At 40.2% G+C, this 18,124-nt stretch overlaps 2 protein-coding genes across 5 annotated transcripts in view; both read right to left on the reverse strand.

The window, feature by feature from the left end:
- Window positions 1-90: 90 nt before the first annotated feature.
- LOC135550645 (SIN3-HDAC complex-associated factor-like) lies at window positions 91-5,261 on the reverse strand. 2 transcript variants are annotated; one of them, XM_064981650.1, is made up of 6 exons: window positions 5,164-5,261; window positions 3,757-3,907; window positions 3,287-3,386; window positions 3,068-3,182; window positions 2,723-2,867; window positions 91-2,580 (listed from the first exon to the last, which is right to left on the reverse strand). In XM_064981650.1, exons 2-6 carry the CDS (start codon window positions 3,882-3,884, stop codon window positions 2,388-2,390), a joined length of 681 nt encoding a protein of 226 aa, XP_064837722.1. In that variant the 5' UTR covers window positions 3,885-3,907; window positions 5,164-5,261; the 3' UTR covers window positions 91-2,387. The 2 variants fall into 2 exon arrangements, with proteins under 2 accessions (XP_064837722.1, XP_064837732.1); XM_064981660.1 differs by lacking the exon at window positions 5,164-5,261 and adding an exon at window positions 4,957-5,121.
- Window positions 5,262-5,747: 486 nt separating this feature from the next.
- The window catches only part of LOC135550655 (DENN domain-containing protein 5A-like), a 73,977-nt gene continuing 61,600 nt past the window's right edge, over window positions 5,748-18,124 (reverse strand). For 2 of the 3 annotated variants that reach the window (XM_064981678.1, XM_064981669.1), the window contains 9 exons: window positions 13,533-13,661; window positions 12,886-13,007; window positions 12,504-12,649; window positions 12,279-12,397; window positions 11,965-12,146; window positions 11,550-11,632; window positions 11,204-11,327; window positions 10,916-11,084; window positions 5,748-7,322 (listed from right to left, as the gene is read on the reverse strand). In XM_064981678.1, the coding sequence (XP_064837750.1) occupies window positions 7,139-7,322; window positions 10,916-11,084; window positions 11,204-11,327; window positions 11,550-11,632; window positions 11,965-12,146; window positions 12,279-12,397; window positions 12,504-12,649; window positions 12,886-13,007; window positions 13,533-13,661 (1,258 nt within the window). In that variant the 3' untranslated portion in view covers window positions 5,748-7,138. Of the gene's footprint in view, window positions 7,323-9,873; window positions 10,070-10,915; window positions 11,085-11,203; window positions 11,328-11,549; window positions 11,633-11,964; window positions 12,147-12,278; window positions 12,398-12,503; window positions 12,650-12,885; window positions 13,008-13,532; window positions 13,662-18,124 lie in introns of all 3 variants that reach the window. The other variant, XR_010457132.1, reaches the window with a different exon arrangement.

The following is an 18,124-nucleotide window of genomic DNA, read 5'->3' on the forward strand; positions in this document are numbered from 1 at the left end:
CCAACCCTCTCTCCAATCTCTACGATGACTAAACGAGTGTTAAGGTTTGAGTACCATCTAGCGGTTGAAATGAGATCACGCAGACCCAAAAAGGATTTATGTTTTATTACAAGACAGAACTAACGTAGTTGTTGAGATACAGAATAACAATATAGACAAAAACATAAAATCGAAAGTGCACAAAATGAAAATGACTTGAAGGTCCTAACGGTTCAATTAACAGAATCAGTTTTCCAAATGGATTTGAAATAAATACATATTAAATTACATTACAGGTTGAATTTCATAATGTAAAAGGAACGTTCATTCTTATAAGGCACACCTCATATGATCAAACGTACCACGCAAACGGCAATAAAATAGGCATTTCCCTATATACAAAAAACGTTTAGAATTTCCATCTTTATAAAAGTAAGCAGCAGCTCTCCTTTTAATGACATTATTTAAGAATCACAGAAAGATTTTTAACACTCAACTAACCTGCCACACAAAAGTAACTGTTTTGATAAACAAAGGTTATACAGTATATTGACACAAACCATTCTACTGTGATGAAGTTCAGTTACAGCAAATAAATAACTTTGCACAACAGGATACCCTGTCAACTAGCCAGGTGCCAGATCTGTTTGTGCTCTTGCAAACGCCATTGATATCATTGTCAAGCCATACAATGTTTGGCATGACAAAGAGTAACAAGAAGTTGGCATGACAGAACAGACAGACTGGCACTCAGGCTACCTGTCTGCATGTCTGACAACTGATAATAATTCATTATTTAACAGAGGTACACATTTTAATGGTTTGACTCGACCACTAACCATAAACGTATGTTGTCCCTTGAGGCAAAGCCGCATTATAAGTATGAAATATCACTGTAAAAAAATGAAAAGCTGAAAAATCAATTTGCTACGAGGCAGAGATGGACTTACAAACGTTGCTCCTTTAACATTTAGGTAATTTCTCACATTCAAAATGTCTGCATAGTCTCAGCTTTGATTTGCTTTCTGTCGATGAACAAAACAAAAATTATAAAATACACGTTCAATAACAGAATATCAAGATGCCAACAAACACAGAACATTAATAGGGTAAGTATTGCTTTAGCCTTCAACTCATAGGACAAAGAAATGGGTGGTATTCAGCAGGCACAAACTGTGTTACTGCCGGAAGTTGTCCAACACCACACTGCTAAATTTCATAATTGGTTGCTAAAGCTTTAATGCATTGTGCCTTACCAAACACAACCCCCTGAAATGTTGCGACAAACTTGGGGATTAGGCTAGCCAGTTATTGGCCAATGAATAAGTTACAAGTGATGCCATAAAAGAAAGCCCCAATCTAAATATTTTCACACCTGTACACATTTAGTGATTCAAAAATATGAGTTGTCAATCCTGTAATTTAAAATAGTTCTCATAGCCAACACTCACAAGTGTATATACAAAAACACTTCAAAATATGGTTATAAAATGTGCATTTTCAGCTCATGGAAGACTACAAACTACAAATAAATAATTGCTGGTTTTCATTCCAAGACAAAGATGAGTTCTGCATGCTTGGTCGAACTCAATCTATCTTGATTCACTTGCATGAAATTGCTGGAAAAGCAATGGATAAGCTCACGGTACGGAGTGTTTCCAAATTTAACAATGTACAATACTACTCAGCTCTTGCCAAACCATGCATGTGTGGGAGAGTGAGACAACACATGCATGTATACATTTAAAAGGCCATTTATAATGTATAAACTCACTGAAGACCCCCCCCCCCCCAATACTCTCATAGCCCATAACCCTTTATATATTAAGCTGCTATAAATCAAATGATTCTGCTTGAGTGTCAGGGGAACATAAGTATAAGAAAACAATGGAAAATGTTCATTCCATCAATGCAAATAAGCTGTTTTTGTTTTGTTTTTAGAAAACTAGCTGGTGGAGTCTTGCATATCAGCACATGAACACTTCACCGCCAATTAGGCAGCTGTAAAATGTTTCTTTAAAAAGACGATGCTGGCAAAAGGAACATAATATATACACAAACGCTGGTAACTGTAACACAGAAAATAAGCTTTAAATGTTGTAAACCAAATTAATCAGACCTGGATAGTGTGCCCTTCAAGGCCAAATATAATTCTGCCTCCCCATCCTATAAATAGTACAACTAATGTCTTTATAAAAACATTTTTTTTTGGTTCTTTTTAGTTTTCTTAAAAAAAGATAAGAAAATTAATGTATAAAAAACAAAAACACATATCAAAGCAAAAATAGGAAAATCATTTAGCCGTCTAAATACACAGTGAACTAATAGGGAATGGTTTTGGGGGTAGTCTGCCACTGGAGACAACTTGTCGGGTGCCATTGACACCCCAAGGGGATGCTCAAGAGCCATCACCAGTCCTCTTTCAGGGCCTTTGGTAGCAGGAGAGGCGGGGGGTGAATGGCGGGAAGGGGAAGGTGTGTGTCCTGCATGGGAACCAGCGTCTCCTGCTTCTTGGAGCTGCAGCAGGGCTTGAAGAGACGTGGGTCAATCATCACCTCACCAAAGCGCCCTTTGTAGACAATCCCACAGCACACCTTTTGCCTACAGGGAAGAGGATGAAGTATCCATTCAATTGTCCTAAAAACTACATTTCTGCAGAATTGTCCCAGATAAAACTACAGCACTAAATTATAAACGTAGATTTTTCAGACAGACTTCAATTTCACATACTTCATTGACATACCTTTTCCAGTAAGAACGGTCCAGGAAGGAGAAGACAGAAGGAGTGGGGCGCCTCTGTTTGGACTCAATGTCTGAGCCGTCATCTGACTCGTAGCTGGGGGACTGGGATGGAGACATGCTGGAGGTCGTGCTGTGGGCATCAGAGTCTGAAAGGACAAACAGAACCATTTTGGTGGCATTCTCTCATGATACATGACTTAGAGGCAACATCTGCATGTCTACCGGGATCCTCCAAGTAGGGCCTAATGACTAAAGTGAAACAAAGACTTATGCAGTAAAACTCAGTAGTCTAAAAATGTTGGAGTATATATATTTTATAATTTTGTTGATTTAACAAGAGACGTACTTTGTCTTTTGAATTTGTGAAGCCTCTTCAGTTTGTTTTTCTTCTTCCCATCACTGTTCTTCATCTTCTTGGGTTTGGTTAGCTTGAAGCCAGGCCCAGCTCTTGCATCCACAACCTAATGTAATATAATACATGTCAATCGCTCAACTTCAACACAGCATCAATTACATAAAAATTCAGTGAATCCTCATTGAACTAAAATAAAAAGATGGTGCATACATGGTTCCAGTTCTTCTTAGAGCCCTTTGGCAGTTTTTTCCATCTTTTTACTAACAGCACACAAGCGTTGCAGATGTCTCCCACACGATCCTCTGACAACCTTGATAAATAATCAAGGAAATGAAAACAAAAGCACAATAAACAATACACCTCAAGCAAATCAGTAAACATCGTTACATAACATTAAGTTATATATGAAGCACAGCAAAGTTAGCATCGCTGTTTCTTCAGACAGCAACAAAAACAAGGTAAGCCATCCTAGAATAGTTAATAATATCTTCCCAATTCAATCTGTTGGCCGTCACTTGTTTGACCTTTTATGGCATACAATCACTGGGACAAAAACTGGTGCAAACTCAGCATTAACATGAACACAATACAGAAATAAAAGTGTGTAGTGTTTAATACTCCCTGAAAAGGAAGTATTTGATGAATGCAATGTTATCATGATATTAACACTTAAAGCTTACCCAAAACATAGCCTGAAGGTTTCTTCGTATCTGCTGCTGTCAGTAAAGCGTGAACTGGAGGACTTGGTTTTGCAAATGCAACATCCTTCATGGCTGCGATATATTTTCGACTTGTGGAAACCAAACATGATGATCAATGGGAGAAAGAAACCTACCGAGAAAGAACAAATAGATTACCAAAGGATGCCATGCAGAATAGTAATAGCACTGTAACGTTACTGCTGTAATGCTTTCCCCTGGGGGAAAGGGGCGGGTCACCACATTGGTCAAAACATTGTGTTATTTCCCATTTAGAAGTCTTATTCTACAATTTCAGCGATCCATTATATAACTTCACGCTGAGACAAGCTTCCTCATATTTATTGACGATTGACCTATTTTAACTACACAAAAAAGCAATGCGGAGCAAATAAATAAATAAACTTTACGCATTTAGATACACCTTTTATCAATCTTGCATGCTACTATACAAATTAATGACATTCAGTTTGCCACCGGTGATAGATCTGCTAGACGTCCCCGTTATTATGCATACACAATTAACGTTATAGGCTGCGACTCCCATCTCGCTTTTTTGTTTCCTGACTGGAGGAGACTATTTTTAAACAAAGCCCGCGGGACAGGAACCAAAAGATGAAATTGTTCGAATGGTTTTTAAGCACAGACTCACACAACTAAATCTAGCCAACCATTGCAAGCTAGCTATTCCATTAAGTAGATTACAATACACCAACGGTATATTGCCAAAACTATCATTGTTACTTGCAAGCAATCCAACAAAATAGAATGGCAGCATCTGGCAACCCCCGCTAGTAATGACGCCATCGCTAGCTAACTTGGCTACTACAAATACTCGACAAATTTGAACAGTGTGTCGCTGGTAAATACATTAACTATGCTTTTCATAATGCCCTTGATTAACCGTGTTTAAAACTGATATGTTCCCGTCGGGAAAGTGATCTTCAGTTACTTGGGGAATCCGAAACAAAAAGCGGGGAAGGAGAACTCCTTTCACTGAAGAAACAAAAAGCGGACGAAGTCATAAAAAACAAATGCGACAAAGTGAATTGAGCGACACTGGCTTGTTTTATAATTTCAAATTAAATTGTTGTAAGATTTAACACGCACAATACTTTATATAATTTCCTTCCCTTTAAATTCAAACGTTCGCCCGCTGAGAGCGCCAAATAGCAATCTTACTATTGTTGTTAGCTAGCCTGCTAACGTTAGCTAGCTACCACGCCACGCTCCGCTCCATATCCATGCTCTCCCATTGTTACAATGACCCCGTTGCAGATATAGTTCGCACGCGACAGACTAAAATGAAATGTAAGATCTGTAAAACATCAGCATTTGCGTTAATTTCTAAATGCAAATTGCGTAAATGGTAAATAACAGTGGACTTACCGAACAAAAACTTTGAATCTTCACCGTTGTCTTTTTACACACTGCGCATGCCTTACTACTACTGCTGCATACAGCTGGGTATTAGAATGACATTAGCATAAAAAAACATGAACATAAGCGTTCCATCGTAGAAACACCATATTAGGAGTGTAACGTGTCCGTTTGAACACAAATTCAACCAATTGGCGCACACTATGCATTGTATTTAACAATATGGAATTCTGGGAGTAGTAGTGAGTGTGGAAATGCTTTCCGTTTTATCCTATTTAAATCAACACCTCATTAAACTCCATGTCCCAGCAAGCATCATATCATCAACGTATGAATGGACAACTAAAAAAAAAGTATTTGAAATGGCGCGAATGAGTTTGTTTACATTTTAAAACCATCATTTGTTGTTGTTACTAGTGTTGTTATCAGTGTTTGATTTCTCTGCTGGGTAAAGTTATCTTATTTTTGCTCTACAGTTCATATGGGGAATATATGGGGGCATTTACAATACCATCGATAACCATATAGCAATTTATAGTGTACCCATTCCAGTCAGATATACTCCTTCAATAAAAATACAAAAAACATCCATATTAATGCATTTCTGTAATTTTATTCTTTATTTATTTTTTTACACTGTACACATTCCTCACTTAGTAAACACAACATTATACGGCTATGCCAATAAATGTACAACAGTATTGAAAAACAAAAATATATCTCCCAAGATGCTCATGTCGATTATAAATGGAATAGTACAACCGACACAATTCAGAAGTTGGCACAGGAAAGACATCCTTCACACCTACTTCTATCAAACTGCTGTTGTTATTCATCATCATATGCTGCACAGTAAGACAATTGGAGGAAGTCCAATGATTCTCATCTAGATCTTGGGTTGATTTTTTTGTGTGATGTGGATAATATTGCATAGCAGAAATACCAACAGTTCAGAGGAGAATTGTTTGCTCTATTCTGAATCTGGCCTTTTAAAGCAACCATATGTACCATTCATTATTAATTTAAGTGGCAATCAGCTCATACAATTTTCACTACTGAAAAAACATGATGTTGTAAACCTGCCAGGAATGGGCAGAACAGGTGAGAAATAATGAGAAGTTGTTGGAAAGAAGGATGCACTGGTTAGAGGTATTTACACGAAGGCTGTCATTTTATAAATGACTCACTTTCTACCAAGCCATGGTTATGATGAGTACTGTGCTGTTGAAGAGTTGTGTGTCAAGTGTGAAACATTGACATGGCCTTATAGTGACACTTCTCCAACTGAATACATATTGTGCATCACTAGCATACGCTACATTATCTTATTCAGGAGCCTCTTCTTAGGCCAAGTTATTCCATATAAAATAGTTGCATCCTACGGTACTTCCAGGGGGATTGATCCAAATTTACACACTCTCATATTGATGTAGAGGAATCAGTTTCCCACCCTACACAAACATCTATACCATGTCATATTCATACTTATAAAGCATACTTCTGCATCCTTTGCTTCAAGCTCTGCATTATGACAGTTAGAATTAGAACAGAGCAAGCAACTTGACAGACATATCAAAATAATACTGTTCTTCTCTGAAAATATATTAACAGTTTTTGTTCCTTGTTTTCCTTTTTAGAATATAGCCATTGTCAGCAGTTCACAATAACAATGGAAATATTTAGCTTTCAATAAAGTAGTATACAACAGGTGGGTTATCTTCTTCAACAATGTGAAAATCATGGATCGTAATAGAAAACATATTCTTAACATCTAACAGCAACATTGTTGAGAATAAAAATAACAACACATTTTGAAAGGCTCATTGCACTTAATATATGGCAAATGTAACAGTAGCTTTAATATAAGCCAGAAATCGTCCCTTAATTGTTCAAGTCTCTTTCTGCATAAAAAGGTTTAATTGTTCTTTAGTGGTCCCTAACAGTTTTCCTTAGTCAGGTCCAATTGATGTGAACGAAAGAGGGCCTAGATACCGATCCCTTTGACAAGTGAAGCTTCTAGGGTAATGTTGAACTCCTGCAAAGTCTGTAGCACTCTGATCAGAGAATTGACCAATGAGCGGTCCTTTATCAGTGCTGTGTCCTCGTACATTTGGATTGTGATTGGACAGTCTGTGAGGAGAGCGATCCAGTGGTGTAACAAATGGTCCCTAGGAAGAGCAGAGAGAAACAGGAAGTTTACCAGACTGACTTCAGGGAACTTTTTTAGTAAATCCTCATCCCTGCTAAAAGACAGGATAGGAAGGGCTCAAGCTTGGTTATGACTGAGGTATTATTTCCGTTGCATTTAGGCATGTCTGGTCTCGCTATGTGCCACTTAAAAAGATTTCTGACAAAGAACAAAGAGAAGGTATTTCATTGAAGTGGCAGGTGCATTTGAGCTACAGTACCAAGCCCTGTTCTGCCACAAAGGGTTAAGAGAGAGAAAGAGGAAGTCTGAGGTGTCATAACAGGTAGGATATATACTGTATGTTTTGAACTAGTGTGTGGAAGCTTAAAGTGGGATTATAAACTGGGTGGTTTGAGCCCTGAATGCTAATTGGCTGACAGCCATGGTATATCAGACCGTATACCACAAAACATTTATTTTTACTTCTCTAACTACGTTGGCAATCAGTTTATAATAGCAATAAGGCACCTCGGGAGTTTGTGGTATATGGCTAATATACCACGGCTAAGGGCTGTATCTCGAGTGGCTCAGCGGTCGAAGGCACTGCATCTCAGTGCAGGAGGCATCACTACAGTCCCTGGTTTGAATCCAGGCTGTATCACATCCGGACGTGATTGGGAGTCCCATAGGGTGGTGCACAATTGGCCCAGCGTTGTCCAAGGTAGGCTGTCATTGAAAATAACAATTTGTTCTTAACTGATTTGCCTGGCTAAATAAATACAATATCCAGGCACGACACAAAACAGCCCTTAGCTGTGATATATTGGCCATATACCACACCCCTCCGTGCCTTATTGCTTAACTATACAACCATAAAAATATAATTGTATTTCTATGTATTCAACCTCCACAAATACACACATACTCATACAATGCCCAACAAGACAGGAAGACACACAGTGTGAGGGAGAATAACTGAAGCAGGAGGCGGGGAGGGATCACCCTAGCACTACACTACAAAAGAGGACAAAGCCGCCCACTCTGTTATCACAGTGATAAATGCTGTGCTGCTATTAGGGTTGCACATTTTGGGGAATATTCAGAGGTGGAAACTTTCCGTGAGAATTAACAGGAATATTTGGGAATTAACTGAAATGTATGCAAATTAATAATAATACCAGTCAAATGTAGATGTTTTTTGCATTGGACATATATACCATATCATATGGAGCCAGAAACATAAACCTTTTACCTTATCATAAATAGACATTATTGCAAATTATTAAATCATTCCAATAGAAATTTAAAAAACAATTTCGTTACGAATTTAACTTCAATTAAATGAGTTGACTCTTCACATGGAATGATTTCACTGAACAACAAAAGAAAGGGAATATTGAATGATCCCCAATGATCCATCTCATCTCCCAAAAACGTTTTCAACATACATCTGTAAAATTATAGTCTAGAAACTAAAGCTTTGGTTGTCTTCCTCTAAGGCTTCCATGTCTTCTCCCAGGACCTCCTCAATGTTCACTTCTTGAACATCAGACTCCGAGGCCTCATCTTCACTGTCACTTTTTTACCTTGTTGAGGATGGCTCGTTGCCAGGCTCAAAAGGTCTAAAATTTGCCCGGATGACCAACCAATTTCTCAGCCCTTGTATTTGTCAGTCTGTTGCGGGCTTTGGTGTGTGTGTTCCCAAACAAGGACCAGTTGCACTCTGAGGTGGCTGATGTTGGTGGGATTTGGAGGATGATGGAGGCAACATGGGAAAGAGCCTCAGATCCACAAAGTCCCTATCACCAGGTGGCTGATGAGATATGTTGGCAAGACTGCCATATCGTATCTCCATTCCAAAGCCCTTGCTTGGAAGTGTACTTCGCCAGACTGCCAAGAACCTTGCCCTCATCCAGGCCAAGGTGGCGAGACACGGTAGTGATGACACCATAAGCCTTGTTGATCTCTGCACCTGACAGGATGTTTTTGCCAGGATACTTGGGGTCCAACATGTACGCTGCGGCGTGTATGGGCTTCAGGCAGAAGTCTTCACGCTTTTTGATGTATTTCAGAACTGCAGTTACCTCTGCTTGGAGCAACAGTGAAATGGGCAGGGCAGTACGGACTTCTTCTCTTACATCTGCAAACAGAGTCTGAACATCAGACAGGATGGCATTGTCTCCCTCAATCCGTGCAATGGCTACAGCTATAGGTTTCAGGAGTTTCAGGTTGCTTACCACTCTCTTCCAGAACACATCATCAAGTATGATCCTCTTGATGGGTCTGTCCATATGGGCAGACTGTGATATGGCCATTTCTTGGAGAGACTCCTTCCCCTTGACAGGAGACTGTCAAGCATGATGACAAGACCACCCCAATGAGTGTTGCTGGGCAGCTTCAATGTGGTGCTCTTACTCTTCTCACTGTGATTGGTGAGGTAGATTGCTGCTATAACTTGATGACCCTTCACATACCTAACCATTTCCTTGGCATTTCTCTGACTACGTTCCTCCATTGAGTAAAAAAACTTCTGATTCCAGGAGGACCATGAGCTGTTGCTATCGATAAGGTGTCTGATTCATCATTTTCACCTCGAATAGAAGTAGAGGGACTTTTGTCAAAGGTTGCTTGTTGTGAGCGCTGAGGGAACTTTATGCACTTGGCCAGATGATTCTGCATCTTTGTTGCATTCTTCACATTTGATTTGGCACAGTATTTGCACATGTACACAGCTTTTCCTTCTACATTAGCAGCAGTGAAATGTCTCCACACATCAGTGGCATTTTCCTGCAAAGATTTGAAAATAATTAGTAAAAAAAACAGAATACAATTCCATGTACAGATAAATAGTTAAGCAGTTAGATTAAACAACTATTTTGTAAGATACATGTTTTAAAATGAAACATGTATGGAAACAGGTGAATTAGCACTCCTCAGTTAGCAGGCTCAAGCAAGCTAAAACCCACATGGTAGCAAAAACGAACTAGCAGAAATTGTTAACAAGTTAGAAATTATTTAAACACACTTTGCTGAAGGCTACTATTTACTAGTGAACAACAAATCATGGATGTCATCTTAAATATATTCATCCCACCCAGTATTGTAATCAAAACTTACTAGAAAACATGTAGTCCTTGGCTCAGACAAGGAAGTGCAGTAGTGTGGGATCAATAGCATCTCATTAGTGTGCAAGATATTGAAAATCAGTTGCACATGTGATGGAAGAATGCACTGTGCATGCAGAGGGTTGCAATTCCATTGCATTTGGGATAGTTTAACCAAAATATGCCCCAAGACCTAGAATTGCTAACCTAGAATAAGTTCACTGTTATAAGTTAACTTTTTTGATGAATTTAAGCTAAATTCCCCAATTTCCGGGCTTAACTTCCCATGGAAAATGTTCTGAAATATTCCGGAAAGTTTCCAACCCTTTGCAACCCTAGCTGACATTAGAGGGATAATGAAAACACCTCTCTTTCAGTTGAATTGAAGATTTCTTGTAAAACATCTCAAGCAATCTAATTTGCCCTTTTGACCAGGACATTTAGTGCTGTACAATGAATTCCCATTCAAATATTCCTGATGATAGCTGTTGTTCTGTGTGTGTTTGTGAGGCCACAGAGGAGATATTACCTGGCACCCAGACACACCAGCATCTGGAACTTCCCATCCTTGCCTATGTTCCTAGATGTGCTGTTGATGGCCCGCATGAAGCGGCAAAAGTGGCGTATTCTGGTTTGCCAGTTCTCATCTGGAGTCACCTCCCTCTGCTCAGCACTCTCAAAGTACACTTGTGACTTTTCTACAAGGAGAAATCACAGACAGAAGACAATGATAAGCGCAGCCTCATCCAATAGCATGGCACGGAAGACACTGTATACTGTATATTCAGGTGTAATGGTCGTGTATTGGAGGCTTTACCTAAGAAATCCCAGATGAAGACATTCTTAAAGAGGCGTGGGGATTTGAAGCCATGCTGGAACACCTGCTCTAAAGCCCAGACTAGACCATACTCCCCACACAGCAGAAGGGTCAGACTGCCCCTCTATAGAAAAACAGACAGGGAAAGAAAAAGTGTGACTGATGTTGTCTACTTTCAAAGTACCCTGGTCCAACACATCAGTTGTGGCCATATGAAACTGTTCATTCGGAACACATGTGAGTGAGACTATGATCAGTGTTGCATGCAGTGTACAGACAGAGGACCCACTGTCTCCTTCACTGTGATGAATAATAGACAATGTGGTGGGGGGGTTGTGTCTCTCACCTCCTTCTCTGGCTTGTGGAAGTGCTTCACTATCCCATTGATGGCCTCTCCCACTCCTTCTTGGATCTGACTAGTGTTCAACTCTGGATGATGGGAAAGAGTCGGACAAAATCAGTCAATGCCAGCAGACACAAGACCCTCAAAAGTGACACACCGGTAGCGTTTGCCAGCCGAAAGTACTTAGCACCTCTTAACAGAGTGCCAGGCGTAATTTGCAAACCGATTCTACATGTAGATTCACGCTGATTTTTTTTCAGTCCGACGTCAGCCAGAGAGGGCGGACCCTAAAACACACCACGGTGAAAAAACTGCAGACGTACAGGAGAGCAATATTTGGGGCTGTGTGTGTAGTCCCTTGGTGAAGATTATTGGTTAATATTGATGATTTTTGCAGTGTATTTGAATGGTCACTCACTTGGTTTGCTGTTTGGTGAGATGGTGACGAACCTTCTCATCATTCCAGGGGACTGCTGCATGGGGGGTGTGCGACACATTCTGTCCTCATTCTCTGAGTTTGGTGTCACTAGCTCTCCCACCAGGACCCTCTCCAGACTGCCATCGTCCACTCCCTTCCCCAGCCACCGGCCACACGGGAACCTACACACACACACACACACAATATAATATAGCAATATAACAGTTAACCAAAGCTTCAACAGGGTATTTCTTGAGAGTAGATGCCACTGAAATCTCCAGCATAAGGCAGCTGCTACCAAATATTTCACTTACTTGTAAGCATGACCTGTGATCTCATTCCGGACCATAACATACTCCACAAGCCACTTGGCATAAAGACCGGAGTTATCATGGCCCATCTGCACTGTGGTCAGCTTGCCCAGGTTCTGGCACTGTGACAGAGAGAGAAGGCAAAGAGCAAAGGTCATGTTGAGGTGAATATATATTGATATTATTATCAAAATACCAAGAATATTCAATCTTGAGGGGAGCACCAACCTCAAAGGTGATCTCCTGTGTGTGCTTGGGGACCTGGAGCACCCCTGTCTCAGCCAGCTCCCCAGACACACACACCCAGGGGTTGGCTGTGAACATGGAGCCTCCTAGTTTCTTACTGGGAATCACCAGCACATGGTATGGGATCACTGTGGGACAGAGAAGAGAGGGAAGCCTGAAATCCCTCAGTCAAGTAGAGTATGGTCACAAGAAGAGCTACCTCTGTCAATATATTTCTCAGTAAGCATCTCAAATCAAGGAAAAAGGTTTAGCCAGGAAATAAGTTTAATTCATCTATTACTCTAATCTAATTAAGTCTACCCAGCGTCTGGTTACATAGTGTTCAGTGTCGTGGCCAGGTTGTATGGTATTTGCTGGCACTCACTGATGGTTGTGAAGACATTGGTGAAACAGAAGTAGTCCACAGCGTTGAAGGAGAGGAGGTGGTACAGGAACTGCTCTTTCTCATCGTCACAGCGCAGAAAAGCATAACGCTTGTAAAGTTTCCTGCAAAAGAAACAAAAGCAACAAAAAAAAATCACAAAAAAAATAAGTTTAGCATTTCATATGATGTAATGATCATAGATTGAACAATAACAGTCTGAAGCCTAAAAGGCTGAATCAGTAGCTGATGAATGTGTTTTCCTGGATAAACAACTGGAGAATGGTAATGGAACGGTCACAATGCAATACCTCCATAATGAATCGGCCTGAACGTGACCCACTTCACCACTATCTCATCAATTATAAAAAACATTGTAAATGTTTAATAGGTGATTGTACTATGACGTTTGGATCTGTCAAAAGAGCTCATGTATTATACATGCATAGTTTTCAGACATCAGGTTGATTCATGTGTGTGAGACTGAGTGGGACATTCCAATAAAAACTAGTGAGGATTTATGAGGAGACTGACTTAAAGGGAATGGGGTATTATCCCAATTACTGAAGAGGAGGCTCTTACAAAAAGTACACATTTTGTGTTTAGCTTGATTTGCCAGTTGTATACTAGGTCCTTGTTGTTTTGCTCACTTTGTAAGTTCATGGTCAGACAGCAGCTTTTTGAGGTGCCTGGACAGCAGTTTCTTCTCCATGGAGAGCCTCACCCAGGCCCTGGCCTTGCCCACGTCTGTCTTGATCTCCCCAATGTTCTGGATGTGTCTATGGAGGATATAGTACACAGCACAGAGGTCAGAGGAGAAAAACATACACAAATACACACATATACAAACAGTCATCCTTTCAGAGATGGTCTATAATGTTGTAGCATGTTTTGCATCCTTTGGCCAAGGTGAACACAAACCACAAATCTAATATATGATAAGATGCAAAAGCAGTGACAGTCCCTCTGAACAAGGTGATAGACCTCTGCTGCATGTTGTTTTCACCACTGTTCTAGATTCCAGAGCATGCAGGGCTGAGAGGGGGTAGCCAGCCCAGCCAGGAAGAAGCCCTGGCCAGCCCCAGACTCCCTAGTGTTTAAGTCAGCCTCCTGTCATCGCTCCCAGCCACCATCATGCCCTCCGTGTCCAGACACATTCCCTTCCACTCCACCTCTGCCAGTAAGAACTGCACTGTCTGTGCTATAAGTGCTCCCCATGCACCCCTCCTCCCATCTCATCCCTCCTACTCCCCCCTCCCCCCACTCTCACGAATTAACCCAATTTCCTCCACTCCCCTCTGTTCCCCATGGCAAAATATCAACATTCACAATGCAGATTGTTATTGCATGAATGATATTGTAAGAAAAACAATGGTAATCTGCAGACTAACTACAGGAATCCACCTCCTGTAGAATAGAAGAAAAATGTCAAATAATAAAGAGCACAGCAAGGGGAAATATGACATTTTGATATGTAGAATGAAGCAACCTGGTCAACCTTTATTGTCCATTTTTAAGTAAAGATACCCAAATATATATATATCGATTAAAATGTGCTCGTATATCAATGTGACAACACACAAATGAAAAAGCACCAATGGAAAATTCTGGATCGTTGGAAAGAAAACACGACGTGTGTCTGTGCAGACGTGTGATCAGAGTAGACTTCTACAAGACTACGCCACAGCCATGGGTAGGCCGGCATTGTAAATAAGAATTTGTTCTTAACTGACCTGCCTAAATCAGAAATAAACAGCTGCCTGGTATTGCCCTGAGCCAGACCCCCCTCTCCCTGGCTTGGTCTGCAGGGGGTCTGCAGGGGAATCAGGCTGGAAGTAACATGCTGTCACACAGATCAGCCCAGCCCTCTTTACCACCTCCTTCACACCACATCGAGAATGACGTCCTGCATGACTCCACACCACTGGCTGTGGTGCACCGTAGACATGACAGTGGTCTGACTGCCTTAACACACAATGCATCCCATAAACTATCGCCTACTTCAGGATTCCTCTCAACCTGGCTGAGCACTACTGTGGGTAACAGTGTCTGCTAAATGAACTAGTGTGGATAAAAGTGTCTTTTAAATTAACTACTGTGGGTAACAGTGTCTGCTAAATGAACTAGTGTGGATAAAAGTGTCTTTTAAATTAACTACTGTGGGTAACAGTGTCTGCTAAATGAACTAGTGTGGATAAAAGTGTCTTTTAAATTAACTACTGTGGGTAACAGTGTCTGCTAAATGAACTAGTGTGAATGAAAGTGTCTTTTGAATTAACTACTGTGGGTAACAGTGTCTGCTAAATGAACTAGTGTGGATAAAAGTGTCTTTTAAATTAACTACTGTGGGTAACAGTGTCTGCTAAATGAACTAGTGTGGATAAAAGTGTCTTTTAAATTAACTACTGTGGGTAACAGTGTCTGCTAAATGAACTAGTGTGGATAAAAGTGTCTTTTAAATTAACTACTGTGGGTAACAGTGTCTGCTAAATGAACTAGTGTGGATAAAAGTGTCTTTTAAATTAACTACTGTGGGTAACAGTGTCTGCTAAATGAACTAGTGTGGATAAAAGTGTCTTTTAAATTAACTACTGTGGGTAACAGTGTCTGCTAAATGAACTAGTGTGGATAAAAGTGTCTTTTAAATTAACTACTGTGGGTAACAGTGTCTGCTAAATGAACTAGTGTGGATAAAAGTGTCTTTTAAATTAACTACTGTGGATAAAAGTGTCTACTAAATGAACTAGTGTGGATAAAAGTGTCTTTTAAATTAACTACTGTGGGTAACAGTGTCTGCTAAATGAACTAGTGTGGATGAAAGTGTCTTTTAAATTAACTACTGTGGGTAACAGTGTCTGCTAAATGAACTAGTGTGGATAAAAGTGTCTTTTAAATTAACTACTGTGGATAAAAGTGTCTACTAAATGAACTAGTGTGGATAAAAGTCTATGCTAAATGAACTAGTGTGGTAGTGTTTCAGAACAGAGACCCACCTGTTTAGCTAAATAAAACAAATAAAAAAATAACAAATATATACAGTTGAAGTCAGAAGTTTACATGCACTTAGGTTGGAGTCATTAAAACTCGCTTTTCAACCACTCCACAAATGTTTTGTTAACAAACTATAGTTTTGTCAAGTCGGTTAGGACATCTACTTTGTGCAAGACACAAGTAATTTGTCCAACAATTGTTTACAGACAGATTATTTCACTTATAAGTCACTGTATCACAATTCCAGTGGGTCAGAAGTTCACATACACTAAGTTGACTGTGCCATTAAACAGCTTGGAAAATTCCAGAAAATGTCTTTAGAAGCTTCTGATAGGTTAATTGACATCATTTGAGTCAATTACCTTCAAACTCAGTGCCTCTTTGCTTGACATCATGGGACATTTTTTTTAAATCAGCCAAGACCTCAAAAAAAACAATTGTAGACCTCTACAAGTCTGGTTCATCCTTGGGAGCAATTTCTAAACGCCTGAAGGTACCACGTTCATCTGTACAAAAAATAGTATGCAAGTATAAACACCATGGGACCACGCAGCCGTCATACCGCTCAGGAAGGAGATGCGTTCTGTCTCCTAGAGATGAACATACTTTGGTGCGAAAAGTGAAAATCCCAGAACAATAGCAAAATACCTTGTTTACATGCTGGAGGAAACAGGTACAAAAGTATCTATCTCCACAGCAAAACATGTCCTATATCGACATAACCTGAAAGGCTGCTCATCAAGGAAGAAGCCACTGCTCCAAAACCTCCATAAAAAAGCCAGACTACGGTTTGCAACTGCACATGGAGACAAAGATCGTACTTTTTGGAGAAATGTCCTCTGGTCTGATGAACATAAAACAGAACTGTTTGGCCATAATGACCATTGTTATGTTTGGAGAAAAAAGGGGGAGGGTTGCAAGCCGAAGAACACCATCCCAAACGTGAAGCACGGGGGTGGCAGCATCATGTTGTGGGGGTGCTTTGCTGCAGGAGGGACTGGTGCATTTCACAAAATAGATGGCATCATGAGGAAGGAAAATTATGTAGATATATTGAAGCAACATCTCAAGATATCAGTCAGGAAGTTAAAGTTTGGTTGTAAATGGGTCTTCCAAATGAACAATGACCCCAAGCATACTTCCAAAGTTGTTGCAAAATGGCTTAAGGACAACAAAGTCAAGGTATTGGAGTGGCCTTCACAAAGCCCTGACCTCATCCTATAGAAAATCTGTGGGCAGAACTGAAAAAGCGTGTGCGAGCAAGGAGGCCTTCAAACCTGACTCAGTTACAGCAGTTCTGTCAGGAGAAATGGGCCAAAATTCACCCAACTTATTGTGGGAAGCTTGTGGAAGGCTACCCGAAACGTTTGACCCATGTTAAACAATTTAAAGGCAATGCTACCAAAAACTAATCGAGTGTGTGTAAACTTCTGACCGACTGGGAATGTGATGAAAGAAATAAAAGCTGAAACAAATCATCCTCCCTACTCTTATTCAGACATTTCACATTCTTAAAATAAAGTGGTGATCCTAACTGACCTTAGACAGGGAATTTTTACTATGATTACATGTCAGGAGTTGGGAAAACTGAGTTTAAATGTATTTGACTTTCCCCCTCATAACTTAGCCTACTGTTCTGACTTGGTGGTGCACATGTAGCCTATAGTCTGTTTACGAGTAATATAATCATTGAATATTGTAAGTGCTTTCATTGTCTGCTTATAGGCCCCTTTATTTATCCTACGGTTCTGACTTGGTGTACAGGGAGAATACTGTAAGAACAGCCCATGTTCTAAATTCTGTCGCTGTACATTTCAAAAGTGCAGAACAAATAGCTATATTGACTACATCCGCCCGAGCTCACTCATTAATGTCTTAATCAAAATTACAGATTGCCTCTTATCCGCTCGTCGTCACCTCATGCCATAGATTGTACATCTCAATTGTCAGTAAAACCACATTTGTTTATGAAAGTCAGCCATTTCAGCTATGGTGTTTTTAAAGGCAGTAAATGTGGCTGAATGAACTGTGTCGCTGCCAGACAAGGCTCCGCTGATAGCCAGGTGTAGCAGTGTTAAGGATTCACTTCATGGTGCTGAAAAGAAAGCTTTGCTGTTGGGACAGCTTTATGTTGGCCCTAACATTTTGTGGGCACCTTTTGTCACCGTTTTATAGCACAATTCATGTATTGTTTAGTGTTGTGTTGTGTAGTGGTTTTGCTGGCATGCATCTAAATACATTTGAGGGAGTT

The sequence above is a fragment of the Oncorhynchus masou genome, chromosome 1 (genome assembly GCF_036934945.1).
Source record: "Oncorhynchus masou masou isolate Uvic2021 chromosome 1, UVic_Omas_1.1, whole genome shotgun sequence".
Lineage (NCBI taxonomy): Eukaryota > Metazoa > Chordata > Actinopteri > Salmoniformes > Salmonidae > Oncorhynchus > Oncorhynchus masou.

Coding starts and splice junctions, on each gene's coding strand:
- LOC135550645 (XM_064981650.1), bottom strand. CDS start 3,884: ATGTTTGGTTTCCACAAGTCGAAAATATATCGCAGCCATGAAGGATGT. Junction 3,183..3,286: donor CTAAGAAGAACTGGAACCAT/GTATGCACCATC, acceptor ATATTACATTAG/GTTGTGGATGCAAGAGCTGG. Junction 2,581..2,722: donor GACCGTTCTTACTGGAAAAG/GTATGTCAATGA, acceptor TCTTCCCTGTAG/GCAAAAGGTGTGCTGTGGGA.